The 20,679-nt window shown below is 30.3% G+C and overlaps 1 protein-coding gene across 1 annotated transcript; it reads right to left on the bottom strand.

Annotated features, from left to right (window-relative positions):
- Positions 1 to 78: 78 nt before the first annotated feature.
- LOC111034664 (high-affinity choline transporter 1) lies at positions 79 to 15,290 on the bottom strand. Its single transcript, XM_022315970.1, has 12 exons — positions 15,116 to 15,290; positions 6,099 to 6,263; positions 5,763 to 5,901; positions 5,488 to 5,650; positions 5,021 to 5,128; positions 3,982 to 4,137; positions 3,662 to 3,810; positions 2,889 to 3,165; positions 1,698 to 1,915; positions 1,222 to 1,592; positions 661 to 788; positions 79 to 580 (listed from the first exon to the last, which is right to left on the bottom strand). Exons 4-12 carry the CDS (start codon positions 5,645 to 5,647, stop codon positions 384 to 386), a joined length of 1,764 nt encoding a protein of 587 aa, XP_022171662.1. The 5' UTR covers positions 5,648 to 5,650; positions 5,763 to 5,901; positions 6,099 to 6,263; positions 15,116 to 15,290; the 3' UTR covers positions 79 to 383.
- Positions 15,291 to 20,679: the final 5,389 nt, after the last annotated feature.

Genomic DNA, 20,679 nt, shown 5'->3' with positions numbered 1-20,679 from the left:
ATAAATTGTTATAATGTCGTAATGTCTGTCCTTATAAACTAAATAGGTAGTAAAGTTTTTTTTAATATATAAATATTACAATTGTTTAAACTATACTGTCCTCAACCGTGTTTTTGAACTAGTGTCGGAAGCCAATAATCATTGGACGTAAACATAGTACATGTGCTCAAAATGGTAAGCACACATAAAAAGTACGGATGCTCTCAATCGTGCAATATCCATATTTTTTTTTAATGTTAATTCATACCCAAACGTGTTGATACCGGTCCAATTTTGTGAATAGTTATTATTGTTGTATTAGACTTAAGGGTTTTAGGTTACAATATGTTGCGAATAGAGGGCTACTACGATAATTCTCGTGATCCTATCAAAACGGGGCCGACTCAAAACCCGGTGGTCGTCTGTTCGTACCCCTGCTTGTACACCTTTCCCACGACGCTGGCTTTTCTCTGAACAGCCGCGGTAGTGGTAGTCGGTTCGTCATCATTGATGTCCAGTGCCGGGTTGATTCTGCCGTTCCTTTCGTCTTTGCCGACCAGACCGGTGGTCACAGCGGCACCGTACTGCGGCCCCATCGGACCTGCAAAGCGACCGATGCATAAATTAAATGCCAGTCGGTGACTATAATAACCATTTTCCATCACCCCTCCCCAATCTTACCTGAGGTGAGCGTAGTCATCTGTTCACCCTCGTGTGGCTCTCCAACTCGCACAGCGTCTTCTGGTATGTTCACCACGCAATGGAACCAGTCGTAGTGCGGTGCCAACTTACCGTTGATAAATAACCACCTGCGAACGCGGAATTACTGATTATATGAAAATATGTATGAACAGATGCAATTAACTGAGTAATACCCCTATACGGTATATAGTACGGAGAACTTGTATACAACATTTCGCAATTTTCAATATTTTCGATGTTTTTTCATAATTTAATAATTTTTAGGTAAAAATGATTTTTCAAAATTTTTGTAATGATTTTTATACATAAAATATATTTCATTGTTCAATTTTTAAATTAACATTTTTAAAAATGATTTGAATGAAGACCTCTCATTATTTCCTCTAAATCCCCTTAGCTTCTGAATCCATGCCTGTCCCACACCCCATAAATGTGTATAGCACTGAAAATACGTCATATTAGGAGTACTGATATATTATGTGCCTGATACAATAATAATAATAGTATAAAACCTTGAACATATGGTATGGTAATACTCACTTTGTAAACCACGAGACGAATACCAGCGTAAACAATGAACAGAGCATAGCTGTGGTCCGGAACGGAAACAGTTGTTTTTCACCGTCCCATCCTGGGAAGTGTATCATAGGACGCAGACCCAACAGAGGTTCGCCGCCAGCCATTCGTATGTAAAATGCTACTATGTAGGCAGCTAGTGACCCGTATGTATTGCAATAGTGTTTGAAATGAACTACCATAGTTAACTGTGGGAATAGGATAACGTAAACTAGGTCAGAACACATGGACCACAGGCCGTAAATGGACGGGATAGTAATTGCCATAGTCGTAGCGGAAAAGGCGACGACTACGATGGATAATCGCATGACCCAGACAATCTCCATTTCTGATGCCTAAAACGTTTAAAAAACGTTAGTTTAATATAAGCATACATTTGCCACATACATATCACGTATTATAATATTCCATATAGGTAAAAACGTATATGCAAAACTTACACTTTGTCGTAATAACATCCGATAGATGTTTCGCGCAAACATAGAACTGGCTGACAAAACGCTGGAATCGGCCGAAGACATAATAGCTGCAGAAATCGCGCCCAATGCGAAAAATGCCACCCAATCTGGAGTTAGATATTGCATAACCATTGGCAAAACCATGCTAGTTTCCTTCTGAGTCATTGGCATAGGTCCTTCGTATTTCGTCTGATTCCAATCTGTTACGTGAACCAAAATGTAATGTATATTACTAATATATATATACATGATTATTGCTTTTATTTATAATATCAATAGAACAATTAAATATTGTAAAAAGTAATATTCTCTTATATATGATGTATCATGTCTGTACGACAATAATAAACTAGGAAATAGATCTCACGAGTTATCCAAGATTAGATCAGGCTCTATAGACACTTCAATATGATGACAATAATTATAAGCAGACATTTTTTTGGAAAAAGATAATATTGTTATAAATGTATATATATATAATACGTTATATACATATATATATATATATATATATATATGTATGTATATATATGTATCATAGCCATACTGATTCCTCCAAAAAAATGGCTAATTCGTTTATCAGATTTCCCGATACTTCTCATATAATTCCTTATCATCTATTAGTGTCCATTCTGATTTATTTAGTCTATGATTAAGTTTTCTAATGCTGCAATGTTCACAATTTAAATGCTACTAAAATATGTCTATTCGAGTTTGCGGCTATATATGCGAAAAAGGCAAATGAGTGCAACTATAGCAGAACGAATACAATTATCTTTTTGAACTAATTGTTTTTTTTAGTTTTTAATGGGAAAGGTGAAATATAAAAAATATAAAAAAAACACCCTCAACTTTATGAAATTTGAACTGTTCGATTTGGTGTTAAATTTAAGTTTAACCCATACCTAGTTTTAAATTAGGTGGCTTTTGTGCTACACTTTAATTATATTTCAAGAAGATATTTTGTAAAAAACATAAATATTATTATTTTTCATTAGTTCGGATGAAAAAAAATGGTTTAGTGATTAGAATCGATGAGGTCATATCGATTGTTAGCATAAGCATTTATCGTGACACTACATTTTACTGCCCAGTCAACTATACTGACATTTAAATGTTTACTGAATAATATATACAATATATGTATAATTTATAAGTGTATACTATACATACCTGTAGCCCTTGCTACCATTCCAATAATGACCGGTGGTATTGCCATGATGAAGCATCCAAAAGCAGCGACAAATGAGAGTATCTGAGCTTGTGCAGCAGATTTACTGGATAACACTCTCTGGAAATAGACCTGCCACGGAATTCCACCGAACACCAACAGCAATGCGTAATCTATGTAGCTCAAGAAATCCTTTCCCTTGATCTCGCCGACCAAATCCAAACCAGGCTGGTTGAAATCGACTTTCTTGTTATACCACGCAAACGGCACACTCAACCACTATGACAGTGATAATAATATTTATTAGTTAGGTACATTATTATATGCGTGCAATATTTCGGATATTATATTTATTTATTAATTTTAGAATTGTACAGAAGTAAGCTCAATGAAATCGACTCGGTAGCAATAAAAGTTATTTGCTAATAATTTAAAGTTCAAAAACTCAAAAAGAGAAAATTGAGTTTTTTTTGCTAGTTGCATAAGACATATTAAAGGAGAGTGCAATCAATCGTTGGTAGAGGATAGGGAACATAGATAGGATAATTAGTCCTTATTTAGTGATGGGAACTTAGATATTTAAATAGGGCAACATAGTTGATTAGTGAGCGAACTAATAAACAGAAAAGAGTTTTTAATGAAGAACATAGTTTAAATTTAGAGTATACTCTAGAAAACAAAAACTTTGTGCGATATTGTTACATTAAATATATTATATAATTTTGTTGTTTTATATTAAAATAAAATATTGATACGTCGGGATGATGTGTCTTACCAGTCCTATGAAGATAGCAAACAGTTGAATGACATCCGTGTAAGCGACGCTGGCTAGTCCTCCGAAAATGGTGTAGAAAACTGCAATACAACAGCTCAAAATAACGCTGGTAGCCTGGTCCAGTTCGATGATCACACTCAACGTGGCCCCTGTACATTTATATTGCATATTTTATTATTTTCATTTTTCATACAGATTGATGAAGCGATATCGATATACACCTACAATCCTACTCCTACATATAAGACCCATACGAACATGCGGCGTATGGTTTTAATTTTTAATAATATTTCAATATATATTCATATTACTATACGTACCCAAAGCAGACAATATCCCGGCGGACCAAAACACTTCACCGCATAAAGCTGGTAAAAACAGCAGTCCTCCCATACGTTCGCCAAAACAATCTTGAAGCGGATCCAACATAGTGACATACCCTTGTCTGCGCATCGGATCGGCGAAAAATATTCCACCTGATTTTTTTTGTTTATAATATTTTATCATCAATTTAATAATCACAACCATACCATATTGTACACCATTTTGGAGTTTAAATAACGAGTATTAGCAAACTTTTATAATTTATACGGGTACTAAAACTGTTTGTTTTTTATTCTAATTAAATAAATACTTACATAATATTATACTAACTATACTTCATACTACCTACACAAAAATACATTTCTCATATTCTTCTAAAAACTTTGAAATTGTGTACGAGAAACTTGAGTAAGAATTATTGAGTTATTTTCTACGAATATGTATTATCAGATGAAACCGTTTTATAGTCGTATGTGCCACAAAATTATGACCATATAACTTCGAGTGAACGGTCAAAAAACGGTTATTACTTTTTTTAAAGGATAATATAGGTTATAAAATATTGATTATACGTGCTATAGAAACAATTTGGTTATAGATGGTTATTATAAATAGATAGCTTAAAAACGAATTACATGATACAATAAGCATGGCCAGTTTGAAGGCGGTTCGTGTGTGCATCGTTCTAGACGTGTAGTATAACGTGAGCATAGCGCATTGAAAGGCACCGAAGTCTGTGTCAGAAATAAACCATCTAGTCCATAGTTCATGGTTTTAACTAATGATTCAGATTCATCGATAAGCTTAAAATCGGACTGTCTCTGAGGCCCCAAAACACTTAAAATCTAACGGCTAACACCCACTAAATAGGCCCCCAAAAACATTTCACACATAGCCCTATTATTCACCAAGCCAGCCCTGACTATAAGATTATACTTAATATAGTTTCATGGACAAAGTGTACACCAAATATGATAATTATTGCAAAATCACATATTTAAAATACTGCACATTAAGAGTGTACCTATCACTTACCGAAGACCAAGCTTAGAGCATATCCGAACGGAGCTTGACACCATAGCAGGCCTGACGTGTAAATCGCTTCTGCCGTCCCATTAATATACCCGCCGCCGACCCAGGTTGCTGAAACGAAGGCATTATGCAAATAGCACAAGTTAAATCGATGTATTTCTCACACGTGTAAATAATAAATGTACACTGTACATGAGTCATTTTTTTTTTCGCTAATCGGAAAACTCCTTATTTAAGTATTAAATTATATATTATGTACGTATCATTATAAAACATTTTGAAAGTGTTTTTATATTTTAACCACGGAGTGGTGTAGAATAGCATATTAATATGTGCCATTAAAAGTTTAAAAAGAAAAAGTTAAATCGCATAATGCCCGAACATGATAATAATGAGATGAAAAAACGTCCTGCGTACTGTGCATTTTATATCATTAGATAACGCTATTATATAGCAAGCAAACACCATACCCGTCATAGTAAATATGCCGACGAAAAGCCCAATATTTCTGCCCGCCAGCATTACTTCTTCCTCCGAGTTTCCGGTGTGTTTTTTCTTGCCGGCCCATAGTCCGACCGACAGGATTAGGCAATAGAAGAAAACTATAGATATGACGCCCACGACGTTCATCGTCTGCAATGGTCAGAATATTACGGTAAAAAAAAAATCATGATATTGTATACGATTGTTTCGACGTGATTTATTACGTCGTACAAGAAGCTTAGTTTAATCGATTAACACTCACGGACGGTTTATCGGACGAGTGGTTTTCTTTGTAATTAAATTGACCTCCGGTCGACTGTTCTCGCTTTCGTCTTCAAGTAGTACTCTCTCTGGATCAGCTTCGCTAACACATTTCCGGTAACAATATCACCAACGAATTGCTTTTGTTAGGTATTTTTTTTCAACACAACAAAAATATATCAATAAAAATGTATGTAACAAAGTTTAAACAAATATAGGATATGTATATCGAAATACTTTTTGTTAACAGATTAATAAAGGTAACTCTTATGAAACGGAAAACTTGGCTCGTAGTTACAAAAATAAAAATAAGTGCAAGCCGATTTTAGTTCCCTACAGGGTTTTAGTGCAGTTGGCTCAAAACCACAGCGGACAACAATCGCCCCAACGCAATGACGTTTTCTGCGATGGACTATTGCGTGTTTTGAACCCTAAGCTGCACATCAGTCCGATTGTTTGATTCGATCTTGGACAGGAACATTTAAAATAGATCCAAACACCCCTTAACATAAAAATAAAAACAAATATGTTAGTATTATATTATATATTTAAATATGTGTGAGTGTGTGCTTGAACAACTTTTGACTCGTCTTAAAATAATCAAGCGATTCCGTCAAGTATTAACTTATATTATTGTATACAATTGTATGCAATTCAGTTTCCCTCAGTAAAAGTGAGAATTAAACTTAACACTTCAAAATGTTATATAAAGAGTAAAAACATATTGGTGGTTTTTTGATATATTCTTAAAAAAAATAAACTAACAATCCTATTTCTAATGTATTCCTAATAATATTTCTATTTTTACAATATTTTGCTTAATTAGTTTCAATATGAAGAGTATTAAACTTAACCTATATAATTATTTATTTAGATATAAAATCATTCTAAGTAACAGAGTTCTTATAAAATAAAAAATCTAACCCAACAAATTTATAATATAAAAAAGCATCCCAACAAATTGACAGAATTTGCATTATTTATTTACCAGATGAAATAAATTTATTTTTTATCGGCAAAAAGGTTAAAAAATAAAAAAAATAAATGAAATGTACTACGCTACATAAAAAGGGTGCCTAATGTAATGACTGCATATTATTCTTATCGGATATAATTTTCCTTTATTATGATTGTGTAGTTTTATTTACCTAATTGTAATGCAAATTTAACACGATACATGCCCTGACCAACGCATATCAAACGTCTCTAGCTACGCATAGTTTGAATGTGCCTACGTTAATTTTTTTTTAAATGTAGGTAAGGTGTATATTTAAATCATTGTTTTCTGAATGATATATGTAAAAAAGATTTTTTCGTGATGTACATGCATAGATTGCTAAATTATGTAAGTAAAAAATGTGATAAATTTCGAAAAATTAGCAATAAAGTATTAAAAAATTATTCACACTGATCGTTGATGTCAAAAAAAGGATGTCGATAGATTTATGAAAAATCAAAATATTGTTTTCCCATAAGTTTGATATTTTTTAGTTGATATCCGAGTTTTTTAAGAGAACAATAGTATGTATGATAGTATAGTGCATACTGTTTACATTTTAATGAAGATGGCTATAAAAATAATTTAAGATTAACTTACATCTGAAAATGTCCGAAAAGAATATTTTGAAAAATGTAACTACGTTTAGAATCAATGAATGACCTACTCCACAAAAATAACGATATTTTCAAAAAATCTAAAAAATCAACTACTTGACTTAAATAAATATGTTAACCATACAAATTGCTCATATAATCAGATTTGCAATTTGTCAATTTTTAAAATTTTAATTTTTAGTTTCATTAAATAAAAATGAAAAAAAAAATGTATACTTTAAATTTAAAGCAAATGTTTATAAATAACATAAAAAAAATTTAAGAATTGATTAAAACAACAGTGATTGCATTATTCAGTTCATTCTAATACACTCTGTGCATTTTTGAAACCATAACACAATCAAATCAGATTTAACCGGTAATAGGTATCTTCTGGATAACAAACTGGTATTTGTTTCATCCATCTAATACAAAATACAAACTTAAGTCTATTTCTACATATTATTTTATTCTCCAAGGACATAACTATCAAACAGCGTATACTACTAAAAATAAAAATGAAAATAAATTGTCAATTTAAACAGAAAAAAAACAGATAAAAGTAAAATGTACTGTAACGACGAGTGATTTATTAACCCCACTGAACAAAAATCACAAATCTTAATTTAAAATCCCAAACGTATTGGTCCTGTTGTCGGTCTGTGGACTGAATGTGGATACTGGAGAATAAATGTATAATACTATATTTCTTTATATCGAACGATGGGCGAAATTGTATCACTCAAAAAAGTATACAGAGGCGACATCGTCCCAGAAATCGTCAGTGAGCGCTTTTAAGACAACGACATGTCGCAACCTGCAGATAATTCCGACGACTATTGATGAATTATTAGAACAATTTTTTAGAAGACTTAATTTCAGATAACTATATACCTACTCTCTGATTGAATTATCTAGTAATTCGTGAACGAAGAAAATACTGTTGAGTGGGGTTGGTTGTGAAACAATTATTGATATACCTAAACAAGTGAAAAAAAATGCCACCGATAATCCTAGCTGCAATTATTATACCGCGGTCCTCGGTGGTTCAGCCCAGTACCAACCAATCGAGTCTGCAAACAAATAATGAAATACCTACTGTGGACTTGATTGAATTTCTTTTTCTTTTTATTCATTACCTACCTATTGTTCAACTAATCTCGTTTGGAATTCTTGTATGATGTCAACCAGAACAAATAATAAAAATATAATTTTACAAGATTCTGCTATATTGCGTAATTCTAGGTAGTGTTCTAACATATCAATTGAAATGTATTTAAGGAAATGACTTTTCCATATAAAATAAAATATTATGAATCTCTAAAAAAAAAAGGAAATATAGGACAATGATAAAATTAATTATTCAAGAAAATCTTGAGTTTTTAAATTCATAGATTATCTAGATCCTAAATATTTTAACTCCATCTCTTACATATATAAAAAAAATATACTTTATACTACTGGGAATCGCGCGTAATCTTAAAATTACAAATAGAAAAATTCAGTTATGACTTTTTCATTATGAGATAAATTTTCTTGGATAATAGAACACAGTATATAATTTTAATAAAATTCTACAGATTGTAACAATATAAAATTTTTTTTTTTTTTTGTATTTACTTTTTCTAAATAATTCTGTTTTAATATAAGTTTTGATTTTTTTTTGTTATAAAATACGGACGATCTACCTACAATGTTTTCATATATTAAACGTATATTTATAATACCAACAAAAACATTGTTCTTAAAATGGATATTTTATTGAAACCATTTTGATATCATGTAAAACTATTATATATTTTTTTAAATTTATTACAATAAAAAAATAATCAAAATTTATTTTTATAGACACTAATAATATGTAATGATAATTGTAAGCTAAGCTCAACTCCAGACAAGTTGCTCATTATAATAACTGGCATATAATTTGTAGGGTGATTCTCATTTCAGTATAGCTTCCTATCCCAGACTCTAAAAAATGTACATGATCTGATAAAATGTACAAATTATAATGGTGATGTACTAATTAATAACAACTGATTATTAATCCAGATATCACATTTTAAGAGGACGCCATGTCATACCCGCATATTATGCTATCTGACTTGGTAGGCAATACAAAAAACTGTCAAAAATTACATTTTTTTTTTCAATTAATATGTTTGATTATTATATTGGCAATCCTATGTCTTAAATTATGTATTTTTGTTAAACATAATCATATAACTGTGTAGATACAAAAAAATAATTATAAAATGCATTATAAAACCTTGTATCTACTATAATACGATGGAGTTTAGTTATTAATCATAATGTATAACAAATATTTTTAGTAGAAAAAGAGTAATATTGTGGTCATAGTAAGTACTTATATAATATTATATACTACCCAACGTACCCAATAATTTTATCTATTCGCTAGTTACCATGGATCCAAAATTGCATATTATACCTCGAGTTTAGAATATCATAAGTATTATAGTATAATTAGTATGGATAGTTTTTAAAGTTCGTCGAGGTGTCCCGAAATTCATTATCGGGATTTTGATACGCCCTAGAATATAATCTGTTATTTTAAATTCATATATCTTATTATTTTATAATCTTTATCGCCTTTTTACGGTACACCCCGTTTTCATTATACCTATTTACTAATTATATTCAATAATTAACAGTGATATTTTAAGTTTTTACAATTCTTTAAAATATTAAGAAATAAAAAATTATATTTATTTTATATATTTGGTATATTTTATTATCATTAACTATTATAAAAGGTTTGTTGGGTTCAATTGTTAGGTAGAACATACAATGATTATTGTTTGTTTATTTATTTTCTTGTATTATTGTAGTAAAAAATCAAAGAATTGTAATGGAGCTATGGGAGTATGAGACCCATTGATTCCACCTAATTTCCTAAACAGGTACATATCCTTATTGAAACCTAATTTTTTGTTTTTTTGTATATATTTTCAAGCAGTTTAAGTGGTGCTCTTTGAATTTAAATTTACTAACAAAAAATACATTCATATTGAAATAAAATATACCATTATTTAGTCTTGCGATACGTAAACTGTAACTCGATTTCCCTTTGATTTCAACGAATTCTCAAGTATTCCTGGCCATTCCAGACAAATGTTTTTCAAGGAATTATCCATTCTTATAAATTTGAGGGAAATAACATAACTCAAGTGACCATTTTAGGTTCTAAGAGGAGCGATGAATATATTGATTTTACAAAGACGTATGGTTTTTATATTTTTTTTTGTTTTGTTATCTCGTTTCAGGACAGTAAAAATGCCTCGATTTTCTTCAACAGCATCTTTTCTCATAGGAAAGTAAATCTAGTTAATACTTTGATACAAAATATTAAGGATAAACGGGGATTTTTAATGAAACATAGTGTTCGACAAAACCGATTTTGGTTTTTGATGTTACTCTAAAAAATATATCGTAGATACTTGAAATTTTCACTGAATGTTTATATCCGCGTTTTCTATGCACCCAAAATATTCCGTGTAAATAACCCGTGTTATTATTTGTTTTTTTTTTAACTCATGTCGATAAAAAATGTTTACTCGGTCAAAATACTTGAAAATGTCAAGGTTCAAAATTCAATGTTCTTCGTAAGTTGTTGTTAGTGGAAATTAAAAAAAATTCACAATATTTTCTATTAGAATTTTGACAAAATTCGTAAAAATCTCAAAAATTTGCAAATTATTTCAAGTTGGAAATTCATAAGGAATGTTATTTTTATATCTACGATTTAAAATTTAAATACAAAGTTTGTCTACCTTCGTTAAAAAATAATTCTACTGGAAAGTCAAATTAAAATTTTATGAGTGTTTGAAGTTGAAATTCTTACAATATTGGATCACTCCATTTCTCATAAGCGATTTTCTTATTTTGTTGTAATTCAAAAACAAATAACTGCAAATACTTGAAATTTACACCATATGTTTATATTATTAATTCATATTATACTTGATAGAATTTTCAACATATTTTGACTTGTTTTGAGCTGTTTACGGATAATTTCAACTTTCAATTTTTTCAGTTTTTTTCCATAATTGTCAACAACATTTTATTTGTTGGATCAAACATCTTAAAAATGTAATACAAAGATCTCAATATATATTAACAATATCAGTTGAAAAATATTAAGTGGTGAATATGGTGCTCAATGCGTGAAGAAAGAAAGGAAATATTTTTGAACTCGCTTTAAAATTGATGAGTTAGTGACAATTTAAAGATCTCATAGGAACCATACTTATGTAATGGTCGAACTATGGAATAGTACAGAACCTTGAAGAAGAAGGCTTATTCTCTGTGGAGGCTCACGTAAAATGGACAAACGATAACATTTACATATTTGTAAAGCGTTTTTACAACTGCATTATCCAAAACTGATTTACATTTTTGTTAACTTAAGGAAACTTAGGTTTAAATACATCTGAAATATTCCTAGAGATGAAACATATAAGTATCTAACACACGTACGACTATGATTCAAAATGTACTAATATTGGCAGTTTAACCGACTAGATAATGTCAGATCTTTTTTTAAAAACTAAATAGCAAGCTTCTAATAATTAGTATTTGAATGACATTAAGCGGTCAATCGATGTTTATATTATGGTATAATTACTATAGATACCTACTATAATATTTTAGGTATAAAGCCGTGGCTTAAATTAAAACAATTTCATGTTCATGTTTATTCAGTCTAAATATATACTGTTGATTTTCTTAAGAAAATGTTTTATATGGTCATTATTATTACTAGCAAATAAATTAAAAATTAAAAATGACTACATTTAAACTATTTACATTAATTTCCATCCATCCTTGTTTGGAAAAAAAACAATTTATGTTATTCAGTTCAACACAAATTATGTGTGCAAATAAAAATTATATATATATATATTACGACACCAAAAATACAGTTGAAATGTTTGTGAATGAAAAAATATAGTAATATTTTACGGCATTAAATATGCATCAGAATCGATAATGCGGGAACAATAATATATTTTTAAATAATAACCCTTATTTTTTAACAAATATGGCCCGCATATAGGCATAATGCCTAATGTAGTACTAATAATATAACCATATACTTAACATCATTACTTCTGATGTACTTTTTAAATGTTAACTAGGTACTTGCGTTGAATAATTTGAATTCTATTCTAAGAAAATTGATAATAATTAACAACTATGGAACGACAAACTTTTAGGTCTTAAACATTACATGAGCACTCAATTCGTTCAAGAATTTATTAATAATGTCACATTAATTTGTTACAGAATTATAAAATACATGAACTCGAATGACGAATTACTATTTATCATTATAAATCTTCATGTCTTACCATCCTATCTTACCATCCTAAAGTATAAATATAATGCATTTATTAGCATTTACATTTTATGAAACTGTCTTGTCAATTCAGCATATTATTATTTTATTCATCATAATACAATAATTGAACTATTAAGCATTTTATGGATATAACTATATATAAGTACCTAACTTATAAGTTCTTAAAACTTATCATCAACTAACTAAATTAATGACACGTAAAACAATTGGATTTGTAAGGGAACCTGACTTTTCATTTTTAAATTATAGTTTATAATTTATTAAATCTTCCACATTCGATATTATTCGAACTATTAGTATTTATTTCAATTTTTAAAACATTTATAATATTCTGAAACCAATTCAAACAGTTTATTAACATTCTTCTTAAAATCTTCATTCGCACGAAAATAAATTGATTTAACTACAGTAGATTCCATTTTATTCATCAAAATTGTATAATTTAAGACCATTAATGAAACCAGTAAGTAAATCTCACAAATATAAAGGTAGGTACCGCCTTGCCTGGTCAGTGCCAATAAACATCGATGATATTAATAACGATTAAGGGTGTATCGATACAAACCAAGTCAATGTTCTATTTTACCTAATGCCAGTATAAAAATATTCTTATATATTTTATATGAAATATATAACTAATATAGGTATTAAATAAATAATAGGTAAACAATAATAGGTAGTACATATAATCATTACATATATTTTTAAGCACTTGCAGGATTCATTGTTGAAATTATAGTGTAATTAAATATATGATAGGGATACATATCAGTCAATTACAGATTACGTTTGGATTTAAATAATTCAAATTTTGCTACTTTACATCTTCAAATTAGCAACATTGAATAACTAAGGACTAGGGTCATCGTTGCTACTCGATATTGTTTTTAATCGTTTTATGATTGGATCGTTTGATGTACATATTTATAAAAAAAAATGATCAGTTAATTATACGCCACTGCATTTCGAATTGAACCAGTTGAAATGCCATTTGTCGATCGTTGTATACAATATACATTATGTTGTTTGTGGCAAGTTATTTTATGACGTTATCTAATATTATGACGTGTTTAATGTCGAACGCCAAACCCGGATTAAAGAGGGGCCATCTCTTTCTACAATTTTCTTGATGCACACGTTCAAAAGAAATTTTAAAAAATTAAATTAAAATAAAAACAAAACGAAATATTACTAAATATTAAATAATAACAAATACATTCATAAAAAATAATTGCTTGATAACAATATAAGTTGAAAAAGTTTGTAAATTAGTGATAATAATAGTAGTTGTAAACCATATAACTCAATGTAGTACATGGTATTACGGCATTTATAGTTCTTAAATTATACTTTATTATAATATAGTAATATTACTTATTAGTATTAACATGTTTAATTATGAATTTATATTAGGCGTTTTTGATATATTCGCGTGGGTTAACAATATTTTATGTTAATGTTCAAAGCTTAAAGTATAATTTTGTACCGCAGTGGTTGTGGCGACTGAAGTATATTTATTTAAATAATTTAAAATTGTGTGTAATATTAAAATTATATTAAATAATTATTTTGTTAGTCTAAGTTTTCTTTTTCGTTATTATTTTAAATGGTAAATAGTTAAAAAATCATATACAACCTTAAAAATACTAATTCAATTATTATTATGTTTCAAGTTTGAGTATTGAAAAAGACCTACTAAGTGTCTAATGTTCCGGGGCCCAATGGATCCTAGCTTGTTGAAATTCTATAATATATGTAATACTAGTCTATATTACACAACTTGGCGTGCAAATCGTGTATTGTCTCGAACCGGGTACGAATCAAATGTGGTTATTACTGATACGCGTTCGCAATTTCGCATCATCGCTTTATGACGTTGGACTGTCCAGAGAGTTTACAAAAGAAACTTATCTTTTGGCCGATGTGTGTACGTAGAGTATGTAATATTATTATAAATTGAGGACGGGATGGTATTATGTGTGCCCACCTATATATATATGTAATCGCATAGCGCCAGGCCTGTGCCCGTCGTCGTGCAATGAGTGCCTAACCATAACTGGTACCTAGGTACCTATGAATAATACGAAAAACGAAAAGACTTTAAATGACGTCCAAAATAACCGGCTGAGGTAGCCGCCGCCGCGTTAACCCGATCGGTTACAGATAAGTTATTCATAAGTGTGCGCAGTTATGTACAATAAGTAATAATAACAATGCAATAAAATAATATGTACCTATAATAATATATAATATCGAAGTCACACGCACACGCTCACATTCAAGCGCACGCACACACACACACACACACACATTTACACACGTAAATAATTTTAAGAGGATAAAGGTAAATACTATTATTGGACGTGCGGACTCACCTCTATTACGATATGCTTCGAGTGCCGCGCACAGAGTCGATTGATGTTTTTCTCTCTTCAAAAAAAAAAAAAAATAAAAATTATATTTTTATCACTGTGCGGTCGCCATGCTTGCTAATTACTAACGCCACGGAGCTAGGCAGACTGGTACGGCGGTCCCGACGACGGCCGAACTCGTCACATATTGATCGGCCGCGTCGCAGGGTCCTCCGAAGGGCTGTGTGCGCGCGCGCAGCTCACACACAAGCACACCCGCGGGCACGGACACGCAGGCACGCGCACACGGGCACAGGCGAAAGCGCGCCATTGGCGTTCGTTCGGTTTCGAGACGTATTATTGCGCGTACCTATAGAAGCTCGCGTGCGGCACGGCGGACGACGGGCGAGGGGGAATGTTTTTATCCGCCACGGCCGTTTCAAAAGGGGCGGTAAATACGTCATAAAAACCCGCTCCTTCTTTTTTTTTTTCCGAAACCTCGGGCGGCGGCGGCGGCGGCGGCGGTCACCTGCTGCAGGTAGGTACCTATACTTGATGATGTGCGGAACTCCGAGGCGGCGTGGGCCGCTGTGGGCCGCTGTGGTTGTTTAGACGCGACGACGTGTACACAGCGCCGCCACCGGCTTCCAGACGACCCCGGATAGGATAAGACACCTCGCCGTCTCCGCGGCATATATTATTATAATATTAATCGCAATGTGTGGTATTGTAACATACCTCAGTGAATTGATTTTAAATATGACCTAGTCCGTACGCATAATAATAGCTGGTTCGAGAACTCGATAATTTTTTTCTAGCTACATTTTCGTTCATACACTTTTATTGTATGAAATTAACGAGTTATACCTATAATAACTGTGTAGGTATATATCATCTACTATACCGTTGTTATAACGATTACCTACGATTTTGGCTGAGTGCGTGGGGGTAATACCAAATCGAAATACCACCCTAAAACAAAACATACCTTAAACCTGTACGGACGCTATTCTGGATTACCCGAAAACGAGTAGTGTATCAAATTTAGTTTAGATTGCAACAATATGCTAAATACGTTTCCGATAACACATAAACGGGCCCTATAAATACCAGACCAACCACTGGAATAATAGGGGACAAGCAGATAGTGTAAATCAAACATAAATAATAAATCGTTTTCTAACACATGAGTAACATTTTTGAGAAATACAATTGGCAATAGACAAATTTTAGTAGCACCAATTCTTACAATCCCGGATGCTATCTAAATACCAACTTCTGCAGTACCTATACACGTGTGAACATCAATTAATATTTAATCATTTTTCACGGCCGGTACAATGAGCAAACCAAACCACTTATGTATACTTTAATACCTACTTATAATAGGGACATCCTAATAATATCATTCTAAGTATTATAACTAAATCGACATCCCATAGACAAATTATGGTCGGTGGAAACGTAAGCATTTCAAGCCATTACCTCTAAACATCAAAATGTTCATCCAATCTGAAGATAAACCCGGTGGCTTTACGCACCAATCATAGCCATTCCGCAGTCTAAGCTCCATTCGAGAATACGGTTGTGTAATCAGTGCACTGTGGTGGTACTGTGGCAGGTAATAAGTAATAACAATAAACACGTAAATGGTTTTTGTAGTTATTGTAAATAATATGGTACCTATTATGTTTTTACTTTTTTAATAACGAGTTTTTATTAAATGTTTTGAGAAGTTCGAATACATCACAAAACAATAATGAAAAAAGTTGAATTAAAAACAAAAATAATGATTATGTGCCGTCAAACGGGGTTACGAAGTGAATTTTCAAATTGTAATTTTGTGTAAAAAGTAAAAACTATTAAAGTTAAGTCATTGCATTCCATTACAAAAAAATCTCTATCTTACTTTGTTATTTAAGAAAATTATAATATAAGGCAATTGCCTTTAATTGTTTCATACTTAATTTTCAATTTTAAAGCTTGCAACAAATTACACAATGTTTGTTTAACTTGGGGAAAATACTTAATTTTATATGAACATCCATGTTTACTTTACAAAGAACTTTCTTAGGACAAAAAGTTCTCGGAGAAGAAGGACAAGAAGTCCTTTTATTTGACGTATTTAACTTTATTAAACTTATATAAGTTATCACTTATCAGAGTACATTAAAAACTACATAGAGTTCTAACTGAGGGGAGGGGGGATCGGGATATATTTGATACTGATGATACAAATCCTCTCCCTGTGTCTTTTTTACTACTTTTGATTTCGAGGAACCTATTTAAATTTTAAACATAAGATAATAGTGGCAAATAATATGAATTTTTTTATAATTTATTGGTAAATCATTTTTTATCATTATCCTTAAATATTCTGCAGTTACTATACAATCTGCGGGGATAAGGGCTACAATCATCCTCGTGGGTTTTTGTAATCAATTATTCAACACCCTTCCATTAAAAATACTGAAAACGTCAGTGATAATAAATTTTATCGAAATAAAACAATGTGCTAGACAAATATAAAATTAATCTAAAATACTATTTATTTACAGTACAAAAAAATCAATCTATAAGTATAAGAACAAATTGTTACCTTCTGGACATGTATTGATGAATTATAATTTGCAATACCTACCGAATTCTAAATAAAATACGTAAGCAATGAGAAGATACACTTTCTTCACAATATACTCAAATAAAAACTAAGACCACCTTAGTCTTAAATTTTTATAAATTAGGTCTTACGATACAATTATATAATGGTAAAATATGTATAGAAAATGTACAGAATATCAGAGTATCAGAGTATAAAAAATTGTTTAAAAAACGTATTCTAGTACGTATTATATTACAAGTAAGGATATTATTATACCAACCAGAGAATAAAGTGCAATCCGAGTACCACTTTTTAAATGCATAAACGACAAAGCGACATAGTAAATGCACTATAATGTAGGTTATAGTAAGTTACAAATAATTATAATTAATTGGTCGAATAATTATTAATATAAATATATATATACAATATACATGTTCACTTTATTTATAGACATGTATAATTAATAATAATTTCACGACTAACGAATAAAGTTAAGAAAACAGTTATTTGACAAATTTCAAATATACATTTAGGCTAAAATATATTATGCAATTAATTTTGCATAATAAAACTATAAAAATATTTTTATTACGTTAACAAAAATTTATCAACTAAAAATCTAGATTTACAACTACGTTTTTATTGTCAACAATATATCTACCTACTTGGAATATCGATTAGGTACCTCATATTTGATTCGTAATTTTTCCAGAGTACATTTATATCCTTTATAAAGTTTATTCAAATCTTTCTAATAGTGTTTATTTTGTAAAATTGTTTACTTACTACTTAGTACAGTGGTTGTCAACCTTTTTTTTAAACACAGCACACTGTAATCTTCACAAAATGTTCACAACCTATACGGCTCAGCCTTAAATAACTTCATCTCCAACTAAGACATTTTTTTTATTATTTAATTGTACGAGTATACACCGAAATTGCATTTTATTATATATTCTTATATAATTTTTATTAATTGTAATTACTAAAAAACTTTCAAATCTCGAGGCACACTGGTTGTAAGCCACTGGCTTATAGTGTCTGTGTGTGTTTTTTTATGATTTATCATAATTCATAAGTTTACTTATCTGAAGACAGTTTACTGAATGTATATAATCTACACAATTATTGATTCAAACAGTATTTAGTTGAACAAAAAAGATTTAAACATTGAAATGGACGAGATTTTTATTTCCATGTAAACTCATTGTTTTGTAATATTGATGTAAATCAATAATCGCAAAATAGTTATTTTATACAACCTTTTATACATAAGTATGTTTAATTTATGTGAGATTAAAAATAAATCTACAAAAACGTCAAGGTTCACACCTTTGTAATAATTACAAAATAATAAATATCTTAGTCACGAATAGGTACAATTAATATAATTCATAATACGACACTTTGCGTTGTGTTTTCATAACAACATAGCAACTGCTATATTTATTATATAATATTATGTACTTTATAACTACGCTTGAATAAGTTAAAATATTATATTAATTTGGTTATGGATCCACTATCCACACATATTTATCAAAATAAAACTAAAAAAAACCACCCTCGGCCTAAACATGGACGAATGTAGGTTAATTGAATAGCTATGTGACCTATTTCCCAGCAAACAACCACTCAATGAAAAATAATAAAGTTTATGAATTTTACATGGTTTTCAATTTATACAAGCTTATTAGTTTTCAAAAATTGTAAAATTAATATGATTATAATATTAATAACGAACAAAGCAGTAGGTATAGTTCGTCAAACAATAATTGTTTCAGTATTGTTTTGTATAATTACATCATTCGATTTCTTATTAAGGGGACGCTACCCATGTACTAATTGTATCCATAGTATTATATCTTTCACGCTTATGACATAGCAAACTTTCGTTTACTAGTTTCAATAGTGTGCTGTTAGTTTTAATATTAGAGTGAATTTAATATTAATGAATTTGACGTATTATAATCAAACTTTTACATAAGAACGTTATGTGTGATTAAGCTTCGGCTTTTATTCAACATTAATTTAAAGTTATTTAAAATATTCAATTTTAAATTTCAAGTAAAATATATGATTATCTGTAACTTTTGATACTCAACGTACGCATTTCTTGCTTGAAAATTAAAATATCGAAAAGATCGCCGAAGCTTAAGCACAGATATTGTTCTTACCTAAAAGTTTAATGATATATCAACTCGCTCTAATATCAAAACTAACAGCACACTATTGAAATTGTGAACGACAATTTGCTATATCGTACGTTTGTAAGACAGAGACAACAAACGCATGGGTTGTGTCCTCTTAAATATATTTAAATAAAATTAATTTAACTACCTATACATCATTTACCTACCCATTAATTGATGTGGACATTGGACAGCTATAGAAATAATAAAGTTAAAAAACTAATACTACAAAATAAGTTTGAATAATTATTATACGTAAATGAATAATTAATATTAATAAAGCTCATTAATAATATAATCATAATTTCTAAACCATAAACATTAAACATCGTATAACCAGTTTTTACTTCTAAATACTCATAAAAAAAAAACAATTAAGTAATAAGTTTTTAAAAGAAATCTTATGTTCATCCTAGATGTGTAACCAGTTTAAACATTAGTGAAATGTTTGCTATGAGCATTTTAATTTTTGTTTATTTGGATAAAGCATCTTTAAATCAGTTTGAAAATATAAAACATATTCTTATACTTTAAATATTATATAATAATATGAACAAAATTAAAAATTATTTGAAAAAGGAAATAATGTAAGTACACATTTTCAAATAAACCTAAACCGAGAGGCTTTGTCCCCTCACAATAACTTCTGGACTTTTTAAAGGACTTGGTCGACTTTGTGGAGGGCTAATCCCCTCCCCTCTCCCCAATTTTTGTCTATGTCAGGCCGTCATTATATATTTGCGAATTATTAAGATCAGCTGTGGCGGCGAGTACTACTGATTTGATATGAC

Source organism: Myzus persicae, unplaced genomic scaffold, assembly GCF_001856785.1.
Source record: "Myzus persicae strain clone G006 unplaced genomic scaffold, MPER_G0061.0, whole genome shotgun sequence".
Lineage (NCBI taxonomy): Eukaryota > Metazoa > Arthropoda > Insecta > Hemiptera > Aphididae > Myzus > Myzus persicae.
This window is presented reverse-complemented; position numbering and strand designations above follow the sequence as displayed.